Source organism: Fundulus heteroclitus, chromosome 24 (assembly GCF_011125445.2).
Source record: "Fundulus heteroclitus isolate FHET01 chromosome 24, MU-UCD_Fhet_4.1, whole genome shotgun sequence".
Classification (NCBI taxonomy): domain Eukaryota; kingdom Metazoa; phylum Chordata; class Actinopteri; order Cyprinodontiformes; family Fundulidae; genus Fundulus; species Fundulus heteroclitus.
Genome location: NC_046384.1, coordinates 18,191,985 through 18,215,338, shown reverse-complemented (window position 1 = coordinate 18,215,338; position 23,354 = coordinate 18,191,985). Strand labels below are relative to the sequence as shown.

Below are 23,354 nucleotides of genomic sequence, written 5' to 3'. Positions count from 1 at the left end.
TCCTGGACGGTGACTACAAACAGAAAAAAACTGCAAATGACGCCATGAACGCCGAGCAGGAGAAAAACAACGACTTACCTTCCTATCAACTTGGCCAGTTTTCCAGTCTTTCTAAGCTCTCGACACTCAATCCATCGTTTGAGCTGAATGTTGGTATGTTGTTCCACAGTTCTACCAGTAAAATGGGCGCCTGGACATCCTTTTGTGAAAGTTTAACAGCTGTAAAGTCGGTCATATCGTTGTATCTGTTGCATGTGTAATGGCTGGTTGCTACGTGCGCTCTCACACTGTTTGCCCTTCCTTAGCGGCAAGGGGCGTTGCTCATGAGATGGTGACGTCACGTGCGCGGTACGACATTTAGATATTAAAATCATACACCAAATAATATTCTAATGACATATTAAAATTATAGCCTAATGATATAAAAAAAGTCGAGTCTTTTTCTCAATTTCCGAGTCAGAATGATCTGAATGTAGGAGTCCGAGTCCAAGTTCGAGTCATCAGTGCTCAAGTCCAAGTCAAGTCACGAGTCTCTAAATTTAGCTAATGACTCGGACTCGAGTTCGAGTCTCGGACTCGAGTACTACAACACTGGCGTGTACTAGGATTTTATGTGGTGACTAAGGAAAAAAATCTGAAAACTGTGGCGTGTCTGAACGCAATAAAAGAATAAACGTTTGATTAGTTGTGCATCATATATAAAGCTGGCCTTTATGGAGGAGGAGTAAGAAGGAAGTAATTGTTAAAAGAAAGCTGTAGGAAGTCACGTTTACGTTTGCCTGTAGACGTTTAGTGGCATGACAGGGAGATCCCACCTGAGATGTTTTCTACACGGCACAGTGGTGGGGGCGCCATCATGATTTGGGGTGCGTTTTTCCTTCAATGGAACAATGGAGCTTCAGGTTGTGCAGGAGCGTCAAACAGCAGCTGGCTATGTGGAGATGTTGCAGCGGGCATCCCTCATGACTGAGGGCCCTCGTCTGTGTGGTAATGATTGGGTTTTTCAACAGGACAATGCTGCAGTTCACAATGCCCGCCTGACAAAGGAGTTCTTCCAAGAGAATAACATCACTCTTTTGGACCATCCTGCATGTTCCCCGGATCTAAACCCAATTGAGAACATTTGGGGATGGATGGCAAGGGAAGTTTACAAAAATGGACATCAGTTCCAGACAATGGATGCCCTTCGTGAAGCCATCTTCAACACTTGGAGCAACGTTCCCACTAGCCTCCTGGAAACACTGGCATCGAGCATGCCTAAACGATTGTTTGAAGTCATCAACAAGAATGGTGGAGCTACTCATTACTGAGTCCTTTTTTTTGACATTTTGATTTCTGTTTTGGGGGGTTTTCGGGGTTTTTTGAGCTATGGTCTTAAACTTTTGATCAGCTGAAAAAATCATGTTTGAGTATAAATGCAGTTTTCAGACAATTCCCTGCTCAAATGTTCTTGTCTCTTGCACTGATTTGTCCTTTTAACATTGTGAAGCTCTACTTAGAACCTTCTTAAGATCCAATAGTGCAAAATGCAAATTCTTGCAATTTTTTGACTGGTCTTAAGATTTTGATCAGGAGTGTATATATATATATATATATATATATATATATATATATATATATATATATATATATATGAGCTTCTTTACATAAATATGTTCAATCAAATCACTCAAAGCCCCAGATTAATGGCTTTTATGGCTGTTATTTGTGTATGTAACATTCTGAGTGGAAGTAATAGATTTCTTTGATCAGAAAAGATTATTGCTATCGACCTTGAGGTCGCTCTAATCAGGGACGTTCTGCCTCCAGGTCGACGACAACATCGGCCTGCTGATGCGTGAGCTGAACCGGACCGGCCTCTGGGGACGCATCAACCTCATCGTGACCAGCGACCACGGCATGGCCCAGTGCTCGGCCGATCGCCTCATACGGCTCGACGACTGCCTCCACCCGGACAACTACACCCTGGTGGACCTGACACCCGTCGCCGCTCTCATCCCCAACGGTACCCCGGCTGACGTGCCGCGCTGTTTGTTTTTCGGTGCACGGCTTCTCCTACAGCTTGCTTCTGTCTGTCTCGCTGCAGACCCGGAGACGGCCTTCACCTCGCTGAGTAAGTGCCATCCCCACATGACGGCGTACATGAAGAAATCCATCCCCGACAGGCTTCACTATCGGAACAACGTACGCATCCAGCCGATCATACTTGTCGCAGACGAAGGCTGGACCATAGTAAAGCAGGGAAATAAGCTGCCGAGATGTAAGTAATACGTGTCTACCACGCCCGTCAGATATTTAAAGACACTAATGTTAATTCAGGGCCTTTTTGACACATCTGAGCTTTCAAGGTGAGGCTTTAGAACCTTAAGACAATGTATCTGTGCCGTTTTGCTAGTGCTCTCCACAAAGTAGATTAAAGAGTGAAGAAACCAACATCTAGGTGGTTAAAACCTAGATGGACGTGTGTTGAACAGGACAGTGATCTGTAGCATAAAACAGGAATACACTAAATAGTCTTGTCTATAGGCCGTTGTAGAACCTCGTCTACAGCTGTGATTGGTTCCCTCCTTTTAGTGGGCGATCACGGGTATGACAACTCCCTGCCCAGCATGCACCCCTTCCTGGTGGCGGCGGGTCCCAGCTTCCGTCGAGGCTTCCGGATGAAGAGCTTGCAGAGCGTAGATGTGTACCCGCTCATGTGCCGCCTGCTGTCGGTGCCGGCGCAGCCCAACAACGGCTCTCTGGTCCGGGCTCAGTGTCTGCTGGCCGGCGAGACCTGCTGGGACGTGTCCATGGTGGTCGGACTGGTGGTGGGCGTGCTGCTGCTGCTCAGCGCCATAACTGGTAAGTTCGAAGGATCCTAGGTCCTGGAAGTTTTTTGTTTTTTTTAACTAAACTAAAAAAACTAACAGACTTGTTTTTCTGCAGTTCTTTTCAGGTTCATGCGCTCCCCCCGCTCCTCTGGCTCCAGGCCCTTCCAGAGGCTGGACATCCTTTATGACGACGACGAACCCCTGGTTCCATAAGCCGCCCAGCGCCCTGCTTCTTCTGACCTTGTTGCACTTTACTGTTTCGTTTTCTCCTTCCATGTTTTCATTTAGACGTATGCTCAGGTTTGTTTCTATAGGTGTAGGGACATTTTCTCTCTAAATCTCTTTGCTTCCTCTTCCTATGACATGGTGTAGAAACAGCTGTTACCATGGATACTGTTTGTTTGATTTTAATTATGTGATGTGCTTCATTGTGGGGAGACTTATAGCTTTGCTCCCGGAGGGACAAGGACCAGTTCGGACTACTTTTAATGTGACAGCCATCTTTAAAACATTTGTTTTGGTTTGTGAACGTGTGCATTTGTTTGTTGTTCTACTTTTTGCCAGCAGAGGGAGCTCATGTTTAACCTTGTCCTTTTAGATTTCTTCACACTGATTGCCTATTCAGGTCAAAATATATTTTCCATTAGTATTTTTTTTGTTTTATTTTACTTTGAAAGCAACATTGTAAATCTGAATTCATATGTTTTGCACTAAAGCTATGTATGACTAGTTGGCTAATGAAATCAAAATAGAAAAGGGATGCTATTTTTTTTATAAGTTAGCCATATAAGTAATACCAAAGAAGAGATAATCAAAAACTTTTATCATTGGCTTCTGTTCTGATTTTTGGTTTAGACTTGAAGAGGTCCGGTTCCCTTAATAAGGGGATCAAATAAAGGGATCAAAAACTGTGAATTGTTGCTGCTGAAAGCTCAAAGAACAGGTTGTTGATATTCAGTGTTTTTCAAATCAAATAAATCAATAGCAAATTTCATGGATTTCATATCAAGATGGTTTAACAGCACAGTGGATAAAACTATGGGAACAAATAAGTGTGGATTTCTAACTAAACAAGCCTAAAAAATGTGGTTTTGTGTCATCAGGACAAACTAATTTATTTCTCATTTTGGATCATGTAGAAACCACTGCAGTCATAATATTGAATATCTCAAACCTTTCTTTCATGCTGTAATGCTTGCATGGGTCTTCAAACATATGTTTTATAAATAATATATGTATGTCTTTTTCAGGGATTTTTCTTTTTCAGTGTATGTGCAAGAGCACATCTGATTACTGAAACAACTCTAGGTCCATGCTCCGGTCATTTCTAAGATATTTTGCTAAATGTATTTTTTACATTAAAATTTACAGCCTCCTCCATATTGACACCTCTGGTAAAGATGTAATAAATAAATTACTCTTTGATTTTGTCAGTAATGTTAAAACTTGCAACTATTATTCTTACTTTAGATCAAGGCAAACGTGGCCATTTGTCTGCGTTATTACATGTTTTCTTATTTTTTTCTTATTTTGAAGAGTGGTTAAGAGAAATTGTCCTTTATTTATCCCAGGAAAAAAAGGAAGTTGTAGACCCTTAATTAATTACTGTAAATGAACTATTATCAAAATGCTTCAGTTAAATTTTTCGTAGTGTCAGTAATTTGGCACTAATGTACTCAAAGTAGTTTTTTAATATATTTTTTAATTCAGCATGGGACTATGTAGCAGAAATAAAATATTTACTATTATAAATCTTAACCAGTAAAGTCAATAAATCTAGAGGTTGCTGTCATTTTTTTGGGTCAAAATTCCTAGTGAGTTGTTTTTGATTTAATATTCGTAAATATTTCACCGTATACATATTTATGAGCATCATATATGTATATAAATGGCATTGGAAATCTGCATCTTTGTAGAATATTTGTTACTTCTTTCAGGAGGGAAAAATATTTTTGTATTATACTGGCCTGTAAAGAGATTGTTTTGTTTTTGTTTTAGATAAATATGATTCAATACTAGAATCTTTGTGTTGTGTTTTGTTGAAATCATTACATCTGGCTTCGGTGAGAAAGAAAGGGCAACACACGTTTGGAAAAATTCATTTGTATTCCTTTGTATTTTTTTTTTCTCCATTGCAGTCACAACATTACAACGTAATAAAATGGCAAATATATAAAATCAAACCCAATACTGACAATAGATCTCTGTATCGTGTTTAAATCAGCTGTACATATCTTTTATCTCTGTTTAAAATCTCCTCTACGCAATCATCTGTATTACTGTAAATCTTTGTCTTTTCACAGATAAATAGACTTTTATTTTCAGGAGGTATTGTAACAAAAATAACACATTTGCTAACGTTGGCCTCTTGGAGCCATCAAAAAATATTTTTCAACTCTTCCCCAGAATGCCGTAAAACCACGGTGGACACAGAACACGCAGACTGAAACCAGAGACGCCACAGTGTGTCCTCTCTCCTGTCTGATTTGTGAATGGTCAGAAATATTTGGTGTTAGGTTAGAGTCGACCACAGACTACCTATAAATATTTTGTACAGTCGATGGACGCAACCCTTCCAACCAAGCAAAGAAAAGAAAAAAGAAATAAAACAATTCCTGAATGTTCCACTTGAGTTGCTGACGATGGAGCTTTTTGTACACGTTTGATGTCGGTAGCCATCTTTTCTACACAGAAAATGGCGGCCAGACAGCCCACTCTCGCATTTCTGTTCAAGAGTTGAACCGTTCATTAACTTGAGTCAAACATAATCTCACCAAAAATGTGGAAATAATTGATGCTATTCAGCCAGCTTACATGCCTGTTTAATTAGCTGAATCAGAACAAAAGTTATGCTAGGCTAATCTTTCTAGTAAATGCTCCCTCAAGGGTCGGACTGTTAATTCGTCTTGAATTCATAGCATTCTTCTGAGTAAATTATATATATTGACATATATTGCATTCTTATTTTAAATAGCTTAATTGGAGACAGCCTGGTGGCTTTTGTTAAGCTAATGTTTCAAATTTTTGTTCAAATGTGGAATCATTAGCTTGAATCTCCTTTTCAAATATGTAGTTCGATTTAAAAGATATGTTTAATATATTCAGCCAAATTATATATAAATATTTAAATGGCTCGGTCAGCAAACGGTTTTATGCTAAGCAAATATTTCCACTTAAGTGTTGAACTGTTCAAATACTCAAGCTAACTTGGGTATTTAGTTAGCCTTTTTGGACACAGGCTAACAATTTTATGCTAATGTTCTAAACAAGTTTTTTGCTCTGGATTGTAACATGTGCTTTCTTAGCAGAAACCTGATACAAACTATGGTTACGGCTGTCTGGCCAATCACTTCTGATCACTTTAACTCCCCTACAGTTCTAATATCAGTGTGTGCTTATACTAGAGACAACACAGATGGCACAGGTTCCTACGAAACCACAGTTTTTAAGTTGAACTGTATTTTTTTTTTCCTACTTCAACCTTACATTCTGTATATTCTTGAACATTTACCATCAGTTACATTTGAAAGAACCATTTACCCTAACTAATGGAACATAGATACAACCGAGGAGAGCTAAACGTAGTTATTTACAATCCAAATGCCAACCACGAGAAAATAAATGCTACTTCTGCACATCAAATTTTTATAACATTAAAAAAAAAACGCATGACCCTGACAAAATTAAAAGCTTACGGTCTTATAGATACATCCAAGTGAATATTTTAGTTTGACCCTGCCCTGTGTTTATAGTACCAAACCTGAGTCAAACATCTGAAATCCTTTTAACGCTGTGATTGATTCTGAGAAATTGTTTAAAAAAGTAAGAGGCTCCAGTTGCTGCTGGACTCAGGTCTGTTAGAAACTGATCTGAGAACAGGAACAGCTCAGCCTCTGGCCTTGAGCTCTACAGAATGGTAAAGAGTAATGACACCTTCACAGCTCTGGACCAAGCATAAAATCTTTGGCCAAACAAATGAAGAAAAAAAGAACCAGAAAGTCATATGAGGCATTGGTGACCCACATATGCTTAACAGACCCTGATAGCAGAACATTTTCTGTGTTTAACCAAAGGAAGGAAAGATATATGGTTGAAATGTTCACAAAACGTACACATTCTTCAGTCGGGAGGCAGCATTCATCTATCTCTGTGTAAAAGTTACATTTCAGTTTTTTTCCCCTCCCAACAAATCAACCTTGACAGAAAAAAATGAGAATGGTAATCTGCAAAGGATCACAAGCAGAATAAAAGCTCAGAGATGTATCGTCATGGCTAATACACCCTTATTCAAAGCAACAATCATTTGTTGCCTCACTCTGTCGAAAATAGGTAAATACCATCGCAGATGGGCTTCAGCACACGACTTATTACACCATATCTTTATTTAGTTGAGAAAATCAAGCCAAAATGGAGAAGCAGTGAGTGAAAATTTGAGAGCTTTCAATACTAGTTTTGGGAGCAATAACAGTAGATCAACCCCCTCTCCCCCACCCATGAAAAATCTCTTACGCTGTTTTTCATAACACTGAAACTGGGATCACAATCCAAAAGGAAAAAGGCAGTCTGAAATTTTGCAGTTTTGGGGAAGATCTGCATCTGAACTGTCTCAAATTTCATTAAAACAAGCAACGACATCAAGCCAAAAACAAAAAAATAAGATTCAGATTTTGTTTATCTAAGCGGTTTAAGATGTACTCGCCTCAGCATGCCAGATGCCCGAAACCCAAAGTGAAACCGACAGCATGGCTTGCTTTTCAGATCAATTTAGCTAATAATAATTTGAACAGTTGAAGGCACGCATGGAGCATTGGACTTTCATGCTCAGTTTTTCTTTAAATTCAGGAAGACCAACAAAAAAACAAAAGGGGGATGTCACCAGAAAAACAAGGTACCCCATCCTGGCGCAGCTGAACTCTTTAAATTCCTCAACCTTCATTTTGATTAACACACTATGTAAAACAGGAGTGTATCAAAAACGACACACACACACACAAGACATGACAGGACTTGATGTTCCACAAAATCCACTTAATTTCTTCACATCTACTCTTACATAACATATACCGCAAGATAGGGAAGAGTTCGCTGTAGCAAATGACTAACCTTCTGCTTTAATGGAGCTGCTCACACTTTCTGATACTAAGTTATTCAGTGCATTTGAGGAGCACCTGGCTCCTCCTTTCACTCTTACTGCTAAAACAGAAAGGCTGCTTCTGGGTTCACAGAACTGCTTTTGCATTTTGGCAGAGTTTGTGCTGATTTAAGAAAGACGCTAACACAATGGATGCTGTTGTTCATCTGAGGTACAAAAACAACAAAAACAAATCAACAACAGTGATGTGGTATTTCTTAAAGGTTCTCTAAGCCCAGAGCCATCCTGCTTTTTGTAACTTTGCATAGCTGTCGATGTATAGCCATACAAGAAGTGACAGAGCACTGGCTGGATTGAAATATCTCACAATGTGGGCCTAGCTAAGGCTGTGGTTTTTAGATATGAAAAAGTAAATGTTTCATTTGTAGCACAGAAACTTGACTGCAGTCCCAGTGTGGACGTGTGTTTTTTCAGTGAAATGCGACATCTGCACTCTGATTACCGTCCCACAGTCAAGTTCCATCGAAGGCTTCCATGTATACTGTATTTTTTTGGTTGTTTCAGACCTGATTTGGCTGTTAAACCTGAAATCTGATTGGTTGGAGCTCTATGCGCGAAAGGGATGGGCGTGGTTTGGGGGCGAAAGACCAGAAGCCCGAGCTGGAGGAAAAGCCAACTGGCCAGGAGCTCAAAATGATTTCTCCCTTTGTTAACCCAGAATTGTCGTCGAAGCCTCCTGGTTAACACGTGACGTGTGCAGTCGGGGTCCTCAAATCTACAACATTCATGCAAGAAATTCACAAGCACAGTTTGTGAAACGAACAGGAAATGGCTGACTGTGTTCTCAAAATGGCACGTAGTCGGTTTGCAGTGCGGACACAGTGTGCTGTTTTCCACATCCACATGAGAGTGTACCGGAAAGGAGCACCACCCCGCTATGAGCCAGATATCATCAATGGAGCGGATAAGGCATTGTAGCTTTTTTTTTTTTTTTTAAACGTGTCGCTCATTTTCACACATACGCAAGGTGCTGCAGTTTTCACATACACTCCTTACAGAGTTACACGTTTCAGTCAGAATGTAAAACACTAAGGTTCTCCAAACATATTTTGGCTAAATTCTTGACTGCCACCACGGCTATACAAAAAAATCTTTCTGGTTTACCCAATAGCACCATAAGAATATTGTTCCCAAATTATAAAGGGGTAAGGGAATATTAGACATTGTATGTGTGCGTGTGTTTGAGCACTGAGGCACATCCCATGTTGTTACCCTACTTTTCTCTGTGTGGCTGTGTACATATCTCCCTGCTGCAGAGGAAAACCCTGTGTTTGTGCAATTGTGATCGTGAGTGAGTGCGTGTGTGTACACTAAGCACATCTCCTTGCTTCGGAGACTTGCATAGCTTCTGCAAGACAGGAAGAGCAGTTGTCCGTTTAGAAGGAGCCTTTGGCACAGCCTTGGCCGAGAACTGAAGGCAGTACTCAAGTTGCACCATATAATTCAAAGAGACATCTGCCCTTATTGCACCATAAGTACACGCGTGTTTCATGTTTGCACCATATGAAATTGGATTAGCAGCCAATTGACTCTGTAGCTTGAGAGCGTTTGCACCATGTCAACAGCGAGAAAAGCTGCTTCTGCTGCACATCTGGATCGACTCAATCTACTCGCCAGACTGCAGCAAATGATTAGTCTGTTTTGTTAAGCAGGCTAGCACCAGGGGAAAATAATGAAAGCTCGCTCCTCACGTTGCGTTGTCCAAGCCAAAATCAATAGTTCAGTATCGGTTGGTCCTCTTTTCTTTAAGCTTGGCCATGAATATTTGCATATATTTAAAATGCTAATTTCATGGTAATTAGTATAAATTTTGAACCCGGGGATGGGGACAATTACTTAGCAAATCTAGGTCGTTACCATCCTCCTGTCTCATTTGTGATTAGTCAGAAATATTTGGTGTAAATTAGCAACTGTAGACTGCATATACACATGCTGTACAGTCTGTGAGGGCAACCGTTAAACCTACCCAAGAAAAACTGTAATAAATAAGAAGATTGTGATTCCTGTATGGTTTTCTACTGTGCTCATGAAAGAGCAGTTTAAACAGGTTTGATGGTGATAGCCGGCTTTTCTACGAGAACATATTTTCTAGTGTTGAGACCAAATATTCACCGTAACATGTCGACACATTTGGTAACACGCTACCATGCCATATAGATATTTAAACAGCCTAGTATGAGACAGGCTAACGTATTCATTTATATGTTCTCACAGCGCTGAACAGTTTTATGCTAAGCTAAAGTTTACAACTTCCTTTTGCTCCTGTGTCGAAATATTAAGTAGTTTGAGTCCAAATATTGTCCTCACCAAAAAAAGTGGACAAAGTTTGATATCATTCAGCCAAGCTATATGGCTAATTAATTAGCTTAGTCGGAGACAGGCTACTGGTATTTTGCTAAGCTATTTTTTCAACACAATTTTTGAGGGTCAAATTATTCACTAGCTTGAGTCCAAATACTCATCTCACCAAACATTTTGACATATTTCATAGCATTTAGCCACGCTGTGTAGATTTTTAAAGAGCTTAGTCAGAGACAGGCTAAAGGTTTTATGCTAAGCTAATGTTTCCAAATGATCTCTGCTTAAGCTATTAATTGTTCTTTAGCTTGAGTCAAAATGTTGTCCTCACAGAATGAGGGCAGATTGTGAGCTAACCGATGAAAAAACAGAAAAAGGCTTCCGTTACAGAAAGGTAGGACTTCATTTCTTTCTGCACTTGAGAAATATTAACGCAAAATAGGGAGGGAAACATATTTTGGCAGAAGGTTGTGGTATCGAACAAGCAAAAACAAGTCATGAGTAAGTTTAGTTGCTTAACAATTCTTTTTTTGCAAGTTTTGCAAAAGAAATTCAAGAATGAATATATCAATTCCAGTTATATTACATTACATCTGATAGACAGGATATGGGAGCGTTTTACTATAAACCTAATATGGTGGTCTAAACGTCTGACACGCCAAGCTAGAGACATCTGCATTGTCTGTGCAGAAAATGTACCACATGACCAATCTTGTTTTTGCTATGCAAAACCTTGCTCACTCGTAATGGTTTAGAAATACACGCTTATGAGTACAACTCAGAAATTTAGCAATGATTTGGGGGAAACTAAGAATCACCATTTTTTTGTTTTCACAAATAAAGGTTTCATACAACAGAAACTGTTTTAAATAATTTGTAATCATTATAGAGCAGGGGTCACCAACCTTTTTGAAACTGAGGGCTTCTTCATTGGAGCTGTGTCAAACAAAGGGCTACCAGTACTGACCTTTGAACTAAAAGATTCAGAGTTCACCCTAAATTTATGTAAAATAAACATCCATCCATCCATCCATCCATCCATCCATCCATCCATCCATCTATCCATCCATCCATCCATCCATCCATCCATCCATCCATCCATCCATCCTATATAAATGCAAGTGTGAATAAACAGGAAGAGTAATGGAGTAAAATAAAGTTTTAGACACAGCTCAATGGTGGATTGTGCTTTGTTTAGAACAGGTTCATGGGCACCACATGTGGTCCTCAGGGGGCTAGTTGGTGCCCGCAGGCACCATGTTGGTGACCCCTGTTATATAGTATTTAAGTCTAAGTCTGACAAGTTGATGTGTTGGATGTGAAACATTAACTCAACAGAAGTCCTGATGGATAAAATCAAACTTCATTGTGTTATTGTTTACGATCAGAGACCAGTGGGATTTGCTAACTGATATTCTCAGTGACCAAGCTATTGGCTTTCAGCAGATAAAAGCTAATAATGATACACTTCTGAGCATTTTTTTTAATTATTTATCAACGTGTTAAGGTTGTAAAGTACTGCTACCGGTTTAATTAGATAAAACCATCAAAACTGCTTATGGAATGCTTTTTACTGCAGCTATTATATGCATGTCGGCCATAATGGATTGTGGACTCAGGGTTGGTAATGAACCACAACCTTTCCAGCTGGAATACAGACTTTTGGGAAACTAAAGTCCTGTTGTATGCCTGTTTTAGAATATATGTTAGCATGGTGGTACTTGGAAAACTTTAAATATACAGCAGTGGTACTTACTTAAAGTTGAGTTGAGTTGCAAATTGAGTATTGCAGATATTGAACTAGGGCTGGGCGATTAGGCTTAAAAATAAAATCTCAGATTTTATTTTACCCAATTCTATGAATCAATTTTTTCCTCCTTTATGTTTCACAAAATTAAATTATTTTCAAAACTTGCTTTCATGTCAAGTATATCGCCTGGGAGTAGACCTGAATTCAAAGTGCAACTAAATAGAAGCTGTGAAACATTCTTGTAAAACAAGATGTAAACAATGAAAATATAACAAAATGTTTGCTGCTAGTGGTTTTACACAATGAGCTAAGAACAGGCTTCACTTCACTTGTGTAACTTCAAATTAACTAAAAAAAACAACAACTAAATGAGTAAATTAAAGTGTCTCGTATTAAAGTAAAAAAAAGTTTCCTCTTAACAATAGTTTGACAATAAATTTTCTCAAACATATATTGAGCATTGCTTGCTATTCTCTTCATGGAAACCCAATGAGTGCGTTGGCAAAATAAAATCCAGATTTTCCAAAAATTAAATCTTAAAAAATTGTAAATTCAAATGAATCAATTAAATCGATTTTCCCCCAGCCCTACATTGAACTAGAGATGATCAAATGTAGTCAAGAGTCATTTGAAACCTAGAAGAAAGCTTTGGTGGAAATGGTAACTTTAGTAAGAGTCTCAAACCTAGATGCAAGGCATCAAGCTTAAATGTGACAAACTAATAACTTTAGGACAGTTTAGACTAAAATTCAAAAATATGGCCAACTTTTTAACTCCAACAAAAGCAACGGTAAAATAAAAAAAATAAAAACATGTATTTGTATTTCACCTGCCCTCTAGCTGAAATCACAAGTTCATGGCAAAAACATGTGTTTTTTTTTTACACTTCACCCCTTGGTGCGATTGCAACCACCCCCCCGACGGCGTGTCATTTCTTCGTCGTTCCCGCAGACGGGGCCGTGATTGATGCATCGGCACCATTTGCTGTCGCCTGCCAATGTAACAGCTTGTATACCACGGATAAACAAACCAAAAATAAATAAATAATGAGCCACACATCACAGCTCAGCCGTGGGTGGCTTTTGGAGGAGTTGATACTGGACGTGATGCATGAGAAGACAAGTCATCCAGGGGGGGTCGTGACGGTTAAAGTCCACAACTGTTTCGTATCAGCTTTTGCTGCTTGCACCCTGTTAGCGTAGGACCAGCGTGAATAAGACATCGCACAGAGACACTACGCACGGATCAGAAATCATTAGTTAGTATATTTGTTCTCTGTTGTAAATCCCCAGATCTGGGATTTTTGCTGTCGTCTGCCACTGACGAGAACCACTTTGCCGAGTGTTAGCAGGTTTTTTTTTTTAAAGTCTGAGTAAAATATTAAAGCCTCCCCCACAACCCTTGCAAGTCAAACTGGAAAATGAACAGTTAGATAACACATACACAAAACGCAACACAATGTGGTACGCATATTATGCTGCCTCATCTCTATTTCTGTTTTCATCTTTAGTTCTTACGGTAGACATCTGCTTACACTGAGACTTCTGTCACTAGCATGTCATGTAATAGTTACTGTATTTTCTTCATAATATACGAGCAGCATGGTTTAGTCCAAAAACGTTTAGTTTTATCTCCTTTATTCTGGAAATGTATCTTAACTTAGCTCAAACAAAGCTAATAGATAAGTCTACTGAAGCTAAAAAAACAAATTTGCTAAGCAATTGCTAGCGCTCAGGAAGGAAATAAAAGAGGTCTAAATTAAAGTAAAGATTCATTTTGAAATTCAAGGATTTGTCCCTCTATAGAAAATTGTGTTAAAACTACAGGTATAATTATAGTTTCTTAATTTAGTTGAAATCTCTAACTAGCTAGCAGGGTGTAGCTTTTGTCGCTAGCTACACCCGGCCAATACTTAATTGGGGCTATTTCTTCAAACAGTTAATGGTTTTGTCTCAGTTTTTGTACAGTTTTAGCATTTTAAGTGTGACAAGCAAAACATTTTTCTAGAGTTAAACTGTGAGTACAGCTGCCATTTCTTTTCATTTTTAATTTGGCTAGCTAAGAAATGTGGGGTTCTTCCACAGAAAAACATAGGCCAAGAAGTTCTGTTCTTGTCTGACAATCGCTACAAAAGTTTTAGGCTAAAGTCCACCATGTGCTTTATTAACGTTGAGTGGCTTCCATGTTGCCACTATACCATAAAGGCCCGACTGGTGGAGTGTGAACTCCGCCTAAGTAACCATCGGCTGAATACTTTCTGAGGGGTGTTAACGGAAAACTGATAATAGGCCAACTATTAAAAGAATAAGCTAATTAAAGAAAGAGACTATATTGTTTACTTTTGACAGCTTTGTGTATCTCTTGTAACAGCTTTCATTTTGTAATTATTATTATCCATTGTACATTGTGACGTATAATCTTAGAAGTGGACCAAATATTTGGTGTTTTGTCCCAAAGGGAGCCACTGCTTTAAATCAGTAAAATGCTTATTTTGGTTTGGATTAACATCGGTTTAGTTAAGTTAGCTTTTTGTTTGTTTGTTTGTTTTTTTCCTCCAAATTGGTTTAAGTAAGGTAAATGTTTTAAGGATAGACATGTAATGTAGTTACATTGTCAAGATTCAGAAAACTACTTATTTAGTAACTTTTTACTCTAAATTATTATTGGTAATGATTGTTTGATTGTATACAGGCTAATCATAACCGGTTATCTTACGCTAATTGACTTCTGGTATTAAATGTACCATCTGCTGGTATTAGGAAAGGTTTGAAAAATGAAAATCCAGTCGATGAACAATTTCTCCTTCTTTCCACTTGTAGACACTACACACGGCTGTGATGTTCCGCTGCTTCTCTAAACGGCTCCTTTGTTCTGACTTGAAAATCAGCTACATGCCCTCGAGATGAATGACCAAAACTTAATATGAGGCGTTTCTTTGCAAGTTCATCACATAAACTCTGTCTTCTGTCTCCGTCTCCCTTTCGCACTGGTTTAATCCTTTGTTAACCTTTCATAACAAACTTCCAGAACCGTCTTTAAGCTCTTTGCCCGGCCACAAAGTGACATTATTACATTAAAAATATCTGCTCTGTACATAGAAAATATTTACAACCCTTTGACTAGGCTAACCACGTGATCACAATCCTCTTTTTTCGTAAGTGACTTTTTTTTCTGCCTTCTTTCTTTTGTGTCACGTTAATTTATTCTACTCAACGCGCGACGATCGCAACATAAATGATGCGGTCGGGTGCTGCTGCAGAGATGTGCTCGTTTCTCTTTTTAAATTTCTTTTTTTTCCCCTCTTACAGCAGCTTGTGCAGGGGAAATTCATAAAAAATGAGACCAAGTGAAGAGCGATCAGAGGAGCTGAATGGAGAGAGAAAGGAGTGAGAAAGGAGAAGATGGACTGAAGCAGCTTGCTGAGTCATAGCCACGGGACTTACAAGAAGTGTGTGTGAGTGTGTGTGTGTGTGTGTGTGTGCGTGCGCCTGTGTGCTTATAAGTGAGATTGCTTTAGTGTGCATGTGCTTATATCAAGTGAGACCTTTTGCTCATGACTTTTTTCCTCTATCTTCTCTAAGTTTGAACATCCACATGTACATTTTATAGTGCTGTATGTGCTCAGGTGTACCTCTGTATGTTTGTGTGTGTGTGTGTGTCAAAGCGAAGACTCGTACTGCAACAGTTCGTACAGCAACGGTCCGTCGCGATAGCGGATGCCCACAGCAGCCGGCGTTATGTACTGCAGGATGTTTATAGTCCTCCGCAGGCGCCTGTCTACGTAGTGCGCGTCCCAAGCCGGGTAACGCTTCCTGGGCATATCGATTTTTATCAGCGGGCCTTCGGGCTTGGAGGTTGGGGGGGCGGACCTCACCTGGAAGACGGGAAGGCACGTCTCGGCCACGTCCTCCTCCGTCTGGGACTTGGCCATATGGGCCGGGGTGGGCGGGGCAGAGGGCGGGGCCGACGGGGGAAGCGGGAGGCCCCAGAGCAGCTGGGCGCAGCAGGACGAGGCCGGGCTCGGCTGCAGGTGGGTGGTGGCGGGGTGCAGGAAGCCGTAGTAGAGGAACATGACGAGGACGCCCCCGCCGAATGTCAGGTAGACGCTGCAGAGGGCCGGGACGGCGTACGAGTCGGTCAGCACCGGATCCCGATAGGCGTACCTGCATCAGAGAGGAGACGCGGATTTAAATGACTGTTTAAGAACTACAAACAACCGCAAACTAGCTCTAGTTCATTCAGCCGAGAGCATCTGAGAACAGAGATTTCAGGTCTTGCAAAGTTCTCGTTTGTATTAGGTCTGGACTCTGAGCGGTCTGTCTAACACATACTTTGATCCGTTTAGCTGCACGTTTAGGGTCGACTTCCAGCCGGAAGGTGCAGTCGCTAACAGGACCACCATGTATTAAGCTTTATCCATCTTCCTCTGACCAGCTACTGTGTCACTGTATCCCCACAGCATGATGCTACCACCACTTTGTTTCACTATACACAGCGTGATGAGGAGTTTGAATTTTGTCTTGAGGTCAACATTTAAAATTTTGACCAGGCTCCATAAAACTTTGGGGCAGCCCTGCCTTCACTAAACACAGCTTCATTACAGAAGCTGTTTGTGAATTTCAAAAATCGGTAGTTTTAGTGTTTTGTTTGTTTCCCAAACCAGACAAAGTTTTTAAACCACACAAAGGCCCAGTGCAAACCTCTTGTCTAAGAACATATAGATGCCAAAAACAACAACAAAAAACAATCAGATTTTCCTTTTTTACAAGTCTATCTGTTGGTTGACTCCCTCATTTACTCTTAACCGATCAATAAGTTTGGTATAAAATCACGATGAGAAGTGATAATTCAAATTTAACAGTAGTAAACTGATTATTATCACTGTATGAATTAAATTATCCTTCGGAAATTCTGACTTTATCATCTATTTGGACAGGGATCGACGCTACATTGGCATCAACGGTGGTATCGGGTGATGTTAGTCTTTTTTTTTTTATATACCAGCATCAATCTCACACATAACACTGGGTCCGTATTAATAACCGATGTTTATTTCTGTGTATGTGTTTAGGGAGGGGGTTGGCCATGTGGTATTTGTTTGGTCATGTGACCGGGATGGCGATGCAGCGCAGGACGGTGGTGCGTTTAACTCAAGCAGAGAAGCAATCTTAGCGGTGTGGTTGTTTTTTTTTTTGACGGCGTCGAAAGTAGGGGGAAAATATATCTAACATTGGTTATCGGACACTGATTTCGGCCCAACATTTTCCTACTGCTGCATCCCTACTTTAAGGCAAAAGAACCAGGCGTAAAGTCTGGAAACTTCTCACACATTCTTCCATATTCTGTGTTCATTCTGCCACACTGACCCAGTCATTTCCATATTGCATAGTAACCGGATCTTGTGGCTTTCTTTCGACAAGCGTGATGCTGCCATCGCCATGCTTGACCGGGCCCGTAGATTTGAACGCCTAACATCGACTCGTTGGAACATACTTACTGAAACCTGGCCAAGCAGCTCAGTCTGACTACCGAAGGAATTGAACAGAAATCTGAAAAAGTCTCACGGGGTATGACTAATTTAGCAAGGCACGGGATGTCCAGTGTATATTCATAGTATGCTTTAACTAAACGTCATCATTTCATGTGAGCGTTCAGTATTTCATCCACGATGACTCACCACAGGCCTGTGAGCATAGTGTTCTCGGCCAGCACCACGGTGTAGTACGCTATCATTCGGTAACGCGTCCGCCCCTCCTTCACGTTGAACCAGCAGAAGATGTAGACGATGCCGACCACCATGTTGAAGAGCACCTCCTCCCACTTCGACATGCAGAAGTCGGTGCCGCCGTGCACCACCCAGAAGGCCATGGCGCACCAGTGCAGCACCACGAAGATGCCGAAGGAGATGTGGAAGAGGGAGGCGAAGAGGGCCAGCGAGAGGACGCGGGACGAGATGGTGAAGAGGCGCCAGCAGAGGTGGAGCAGCGCGCCGCGGTAGCTCATGCTGCGCTGGTCGTCCCGGGAGTCGCGCAGCAGCTTGTGGTAGGAGGCCAGAACCCAGGCCAGGGAGATGAGGGAGGCCAGGGAGGAGACGCCTGGAGAGACAGACAGACAGAGGAGGCTTATGGAACAGAAAGCAAGCACCGTCCTAGAGGATTTGCAAGTCTCTCCGGGGGCGTTCTGTGTAACACCGTTGGACACATCATTATCTAAGAGCGGGCGTGTGACACCACAGAAACATTTGGCTGTGATGCTGTAGGATGAAGTTATTTATATTATCCCAGCCAGTGTGTTCATCCCCCCTCCCCCTCCCCTGTGTGTGAAAGTCACGTATTTGCATTAAAGTCCCAAAAAAAACCTCAAGAGTAGGGATGAATAACGCCAGTGTGTGGCCGACTAGATGATACATATCCTGCGTGATTAGGGAAGAGGAGGCACATGACTCTTATAGCGCTGCCTCCTTCATCGGGACACCTGAACCCTCCTCGCCATCTGCAGCCGCACATTTGCCGAGCACAATGTGTGCAAATTGCTAATTACCGCTTGTGCAGCTGTTGGCTAACAAGTGCTTTGTCGATTACGGGGAAACACGGCGTTAATGCCACGGCACGTCCGCCCCCGTTCCCTCCCCCCCTCGGTGGCCTGCCCTCCACCTACACTGCAAGGTCTCGGCTCGGTTCTCCTGGATCATGATGTAGAGCTGCAGCACCAGCTGGGGCGCCGACTCCAGGAACGTCTCCAGCAGGCGCAGCATGTTGACGTCGGCGTACTCGAACATCATGGCCCAGTACCACCGGCGCTGGTGCTCCTTCTGCCGCCGCGACATGACCCCCAGGTAGAGCGTTCGGATGTACCTGCGGGGGAAGATCAGGAGCTACATTAGAGACCGCCGGACATGGCGGCGTGAATCAGAAACAGGATCCCGCCATCTGTACACATTTCGCGCGGAGCAGCTTCGCTATTCTTACGACGTCTTTCCAGACCAAACAACTGACTAAGCAAGAGTACGATCAGCAAGATGACTCAAGATCGGGGCGAGCCACTACAAACAGCGGAGTGACAGATCTCTGAAGAATAAAACACCGGCTTTGGGCGTAACTCTGAATCTGCTGATGGTACACGCTGAGTGGGTTTCTGAACGTGGGTCATTGAGAAGTCTCAGGTCAGCAGCAGAGTCATGTATGTGTGTGAGATCAACAGAAAAAAGTATCCGAGCATCCGCGTGGTCCTGCGTTATACAGGTACGGCTGTTACTCCTCCTGTGGTTGGAAATATACAGCACAAGCTTTAAATGGCGTAAAGAATGTGGAGCTATCATGTGAATATGAACCAGACTGCCTCAGTAATAATCTCCAACACCTTGTTGAATCTACGCCACGCAGGAGTTAAGGCAGTTCTGGAGGCAAACAAATGGGTCCTACAAGATAGGAACAAGGTGTGCTTAATAAAGTGCTGAGTGAGTCCACTGCAGCCCAGCCGGATCATGTATGTTCAACCTGTCTAATCGCTTTAAAAACAACATTATACAGGAGGGTGAATAATTGTGACACGGCTATCTTATACAGAAACACTTCATCTTCCATTTCAGGTGTTGGTTTTATTTCTTTACCATAAAGCCAGGGTTTGAAAAAACTTGAACACCAGTCCTTTGTAAACTCCTTGTAGGACGGGATGGGTCTGATTGCAACTGGATATAAAAATAAACATGTTTGTTTTAGGCTGTATATACATATTTTGAATGTGTTCAACAGATTCTTGTTTATTCCAGATCATCAGAGCTGTTTGTCGGAAAATCCCGTCTGATCTCGACACGGGATTATTAATCCAGTCGTTAATTGCACCACATAAAAAAATTGGCATCCGTGCCATTAATGATTAGACGCCAACATCCGCCTGCATCAGAATGCTTTACGTCCCGGACTAGAGAACAGGAAAATGTGTGAGGATTTTGTCTGCCCCTTTAAGGCTCTGAAAAGGAGAAAGTCTTCTCTGTAATTCTCAGGTCAATACCGACTGGCAGGCAAATTCGATGAGCCCTGCCGTGAGAGGATGTGCCTCTAAAGTATCTGAGTAGATCCTCCACCCCACCCCCCCCACCCCATCATTCTCACTTCTTCTTTCACCATCCTCCTCCTGATCTCTATTCCTTCACCCTCCCCCTTACACACAGCCTCTTCATCTCTAAAGCAATCTGTCTCAATCAGGCCATACCACTTCCTTTCTTCCTTGCTCCAGGTGGGAGGGTCCATTCTGTGGTTTGTGTAACGGTGAGGGGCGGAGGGGGTCGGTTTAACCCTACAACTCGAAGCAGTGAAGCTAAGTGGTTCTGGGAGTAAACACACACACACACACACATAACGCGACCTTTCCGCTGCCGGACACCATTAGAGGGTCCTGTTGGAGAAAAGGGTAGGGAGGGATTTATAGTGTACGCTGGCCTTGCACACTGCTGCTGCTGCTACTACTACTACGTCTAGTTGCGACACAAAGACGTGCCCGTGTGTCGTTCTATGCCGTTCCTCTGACAGTGCTTTTAGCAGCTCAATTAACACCTAAGCATGTCCTACTGTGTGTGCGTGTGTCAGATGGGGAGGGGGGAGAGACGAGTTGCCAGAAGCGCAGATGCTTTTCCTCTTTGTACTCTCCATGCACGCTGACACTCGTGGGGAAGAGCCGTGACACCGTTTTTTCCACTCGTCACACACGCCGGCATGCACGGACGCGCGCATGCACGCGAAAATACGGAGTTCTGACCTCTTTGCTGCGCAGTGCCTTGCAAAAAGCATAGCCAGTCCTTCAATGTCTCCATGTTTTGTCGGGATACGACTACAAACTTCGCTGTATTTTGATGGCCGGCAGATTTGACAATTTCTTGAGCCTTTTGGGTGTTCCTAGCTCATGGTAAAGGGTCAGTCAGGTTGGGTGGAGATCATCTATGAACACGAGCTTCAAGTCTTCCTACAGATCCTCAATTGCATCTAGGTCTGGACTTTGACAGGGCCGTTCCGACTTACATTATAACCCACATAGGCTTGAACCATACTAGGGGTGTTGTCCTGCTGGAAACTGAACCTCTACCCTAGTCTCAAGTCTTTTTCAGTATCAACCCCTGTTTTTTTTTTCCACTTTAACCGAGCAACTCTGACCGGCATTCCTGGCTCTGCTAAAGAAAAGCATTCCCATGGTATGATGCTGCCATCGCCACACCTAAAAACAGAGGTGATGTGTTTGAGATAATGCGCAGTGCTATTAGTCTATACTTGTTTTTTGTTCCTCAAACAAGGTGACTTCTCAAGTCAGTTGGTCACGCTGGATTATATTATTATTATTATTTTGGTGGATTGGTGTGAATCCGTTCAGATTTTCCTTAACGTGTGTTGGTCTGTCACATTAAATGCCAATAAGGAACACTGAAGGTTTCGGTTGTAACAAAGCAAAACGTAACAGTATGGCGACAGAGAATGTTTCAGCACCATGGAGAGCGACACGACAATTCTTTTCATTATTAAAACATTTCTTCTTTAAAGGTTGACAGAGAATGCTTCAGCACCATGGAGAGCGACACAATAATTCTTTTCATTATTAAAACATTTCTTCTTTAGAGGTTGACAGCTAAAATACTCCAGCTACATTTGCACTAAAGGATGAGGCGAGGCGAGGTTCAGGTGTGTTCTCACCTCCACACCTGTCCCAGCTGGAGGATGTGGATGGTGGCCTGCCACAGCCAGATGGTGGCCAGCTGCAGGCGGTCCTTTCCGGGATACGAGCATCCCTGGACCACCGTGCCCTTCTTGGTGAGCCCCTCCACCTCTCCGAGCCCCCCGCCGGTGTAGTCCTGCACGAACCAGCGGAAACTCAGAATCTGGACCAGCACGGACGGGACCAGCACGAAGAAGAGCGTGAGGCCGGACCAGAGGTACTTCTGCTTCTGGTAGTAGTCCGCCGCCAGGCACAGGTCCGTGCCAACGTCCCAGAAGAAGACGAGCAGGGCCAGGATGATCCAGAGGCAGTCCAGCCACAGCTGCTCGCGGGGAGGGCAGTGGGTCTCCCGGATGCCGGCCCCTCCGAGGGGCTGGCCCCCGCCGAGCAGGGAGCCCAGGCAGGCTGAGCGGCAGCCCCAGTAGCAGGCGGAGGAGCGGCAGCACTGGCAGATGTGGATGGCGGCGGAGTCCAGGGGCTCCTCGGAGTCAATATCGTACAGCTGGGCGAAACCGCCGCCGCCGCAGCCGACCCCGGCTTTGCCGCCGTCCGACTGCGCGGCCATGTTCCCCTTCCCGCTCCTGCCCTCCTGCGAAATGCACGACAACCGCACCGTGGTGACTGCTTGCGGGGCGCGGACACCACGTCACTTCCCAGGTACCTCCTGTCCTCTTCCCTCTCGCGCCGCGGCGACTGCTGTGTCTCTTTCCCGCCCGGGGCGCGAGGAGCCATCAGAGCCAGAGGCCGCGCGAGGGCGGCTCCCCTTCTTCTCCCTGCCCCGCGCGGGACACCGCCCCCGGACGTTCGCGTGCGGCAGCGGCGGAATCTGCTTCTCTTCTACACCAGCAGCCCCGCATCATCTCCTCCTGCGAGCGCGGTCATCCAGGGCGATGGGAGGTGATGACGTAATGCATCTCCCGCTGTTTTTTTAAGAGACGCGCGTGTGACAGCCCACCGGACACGCGACTTTTGTTTGCTTGTATAAGCCTCCCCGTTTACTGAACCGAGGACCACCGAGTCCCGCTCCTCGTGCCGCCTGGCCGCAGCCTGCAGGTTCCCGGTGTCTGCTGCCACCACTGTCCGCTCCTCTGCTATCCGCAGCTCCAGCCCCTCTGCAGCTCCCGTTTCCCCTCTGCTGCTCACTTTCCCTCACTCACGCACGCTCACTCCGCCCCCTGCTGGACGGAACAACTTCAACCCAGTAGGCACATCTGGACCTGCTGGGGACTTTTTTTTGTTGCAGCGTCTGGGAACAGAATGTTATCGAATGCAAGCAGAGGCTGTTCGAGTAGCCAAAAAATTGTAAGATTTAACAATATTTTTACTCAAGTAGAAGCAACCAAGAAATTACTCAAGAGTAAAAAAGTATTTGGTAAGAAGGCTACTCTACTGAGTAACTAATCATATTAAAAAAATCACATTATCAGACAGACAAAAATATAAAGTTATAAAGTTATGTAATCTACAAGTTCTGGTATTTTAAAGACTAAAGTAAAAACAAAAATAACTACTAAAAGGACACAGCTCGGTAGGCAATTTTGGGGTTAAGTGCCTTGCCCAGGGGCACATCGACATGTGGCAAGGGGAAGCTGGAATCAAACCCACAACCTTCTGATTGCCAGACCACTACTCAACCCATCAA

At 43.0% G+C, this 23,354-nt stretch overlaps 2 protein-coding genes across 2 annotated transcripts; one reads left to right on the top strand and one right to left on the bottom strand.

The window, feature by feature from the left end:
• The first annotated feature begins 1,782 nt into the window (after positions 1 to 1,782).
• enpp4 (ectonucleotide pyrophosphatase/phosphodiesterase 4) lies at positions 1,783 to 5,001 on the top strand. Its single transcript, XM_036128487.1, has 4 exons — positions 1,783 to 2,005; positions 2,087 to 2,260; positions 2,575 to 2,844; positions 2,929 to 5,001. The coding sequence occupies exons 1-4, from the start codon at positions 1,834 to 1,836 to the stop codon at positions 3,024 to 3,026; spliced, it is 714 nt and encodes a 237-aa protein (XP_035984380.1). The 5' UTR covers positions 1,783 to 1,833; the 3' UTR covers positions 3,027 to 5,001.
• A 7,355-nt stretch (positions 5,002 to 12,356) lies between these two features.
• Positions 12,357 to 22,863, bottom strand: LOC105932521 (XK-related protein 6). The gene is made up of 4 exons (XM_012871730.3): positions 21,691 to 22,863; positions 18,671 to 18,867; positions 17,691 to 18,108; positions 12,357 to 16,176 (listed from the first exon to the last, which is right to left on the bottom strand). Exons 1-4 carry the CDS (start codon positions 22,275 to 22,277, stop codon positions 15,672 to 15,674), a joined length of 1,707 nt encoding a protein of 568 aa, XP_012727184.1. The 5' UTR covers positions 22,278 to 22,863; the 3' UTR covers positions 12,357 to 15,671.
• Between the last annotated feature and the right edge of the window lie 491 nt (positions 22,864 to 23,354).

What these genes read in the sequence shown, in the direction of transcription:
- LOC105932521 (XM_012871730.3), bottom strand. Translation starts at nt 22,277, where the DNA reads ATGGCCGCGCAGTCGGACGGCGGCAAAGCCGGGGTCGGCTGCGGCGGC. An exon ending in CAGCTGGGACAGGTGTGGAG is followed by an intron (nt 18,868 to 21,690) that starts GTGAGAACACAC and finishes CTTCCCCCGCAG; the next exon opens with GTACATCCGAACGCTCTACC. An exon ending in ACTATGCTCACAGGCCTGTG is followed by an intron (nt 16,177 to 17,690) that starts GTGAGTCATCGT and finishes TCTCTGATGCAG; the next exon opens with GTACGCCTATCGGGATCCGG.
- enpp4 (XM_036128487.1), top strand. Translation starts at nt 1,834, where the DNA reads ATGCGTGAGCTGAACCGGACCGGCCTCTGGGGACGCATCAACCTCATC. An exon ending in CGCCGCTCTCATCCCCAACG is followed by an intron (nt 2,006 to 2,086) that starts GTACCCCGGCTG and finishes GTCTCGCTGCAG; the next exon opens with ACCCGGAGACGGCCTTCACC. An exon ending in GCTGCTCAGCGCCATAACTG is followed by an intron (nt 2,845 to 2,928) that starts GTAAGTTCGAAG and finishes GTTTTTCTGCAG; the next exon opens with TTCTTTTCAGGTTCATGCGC.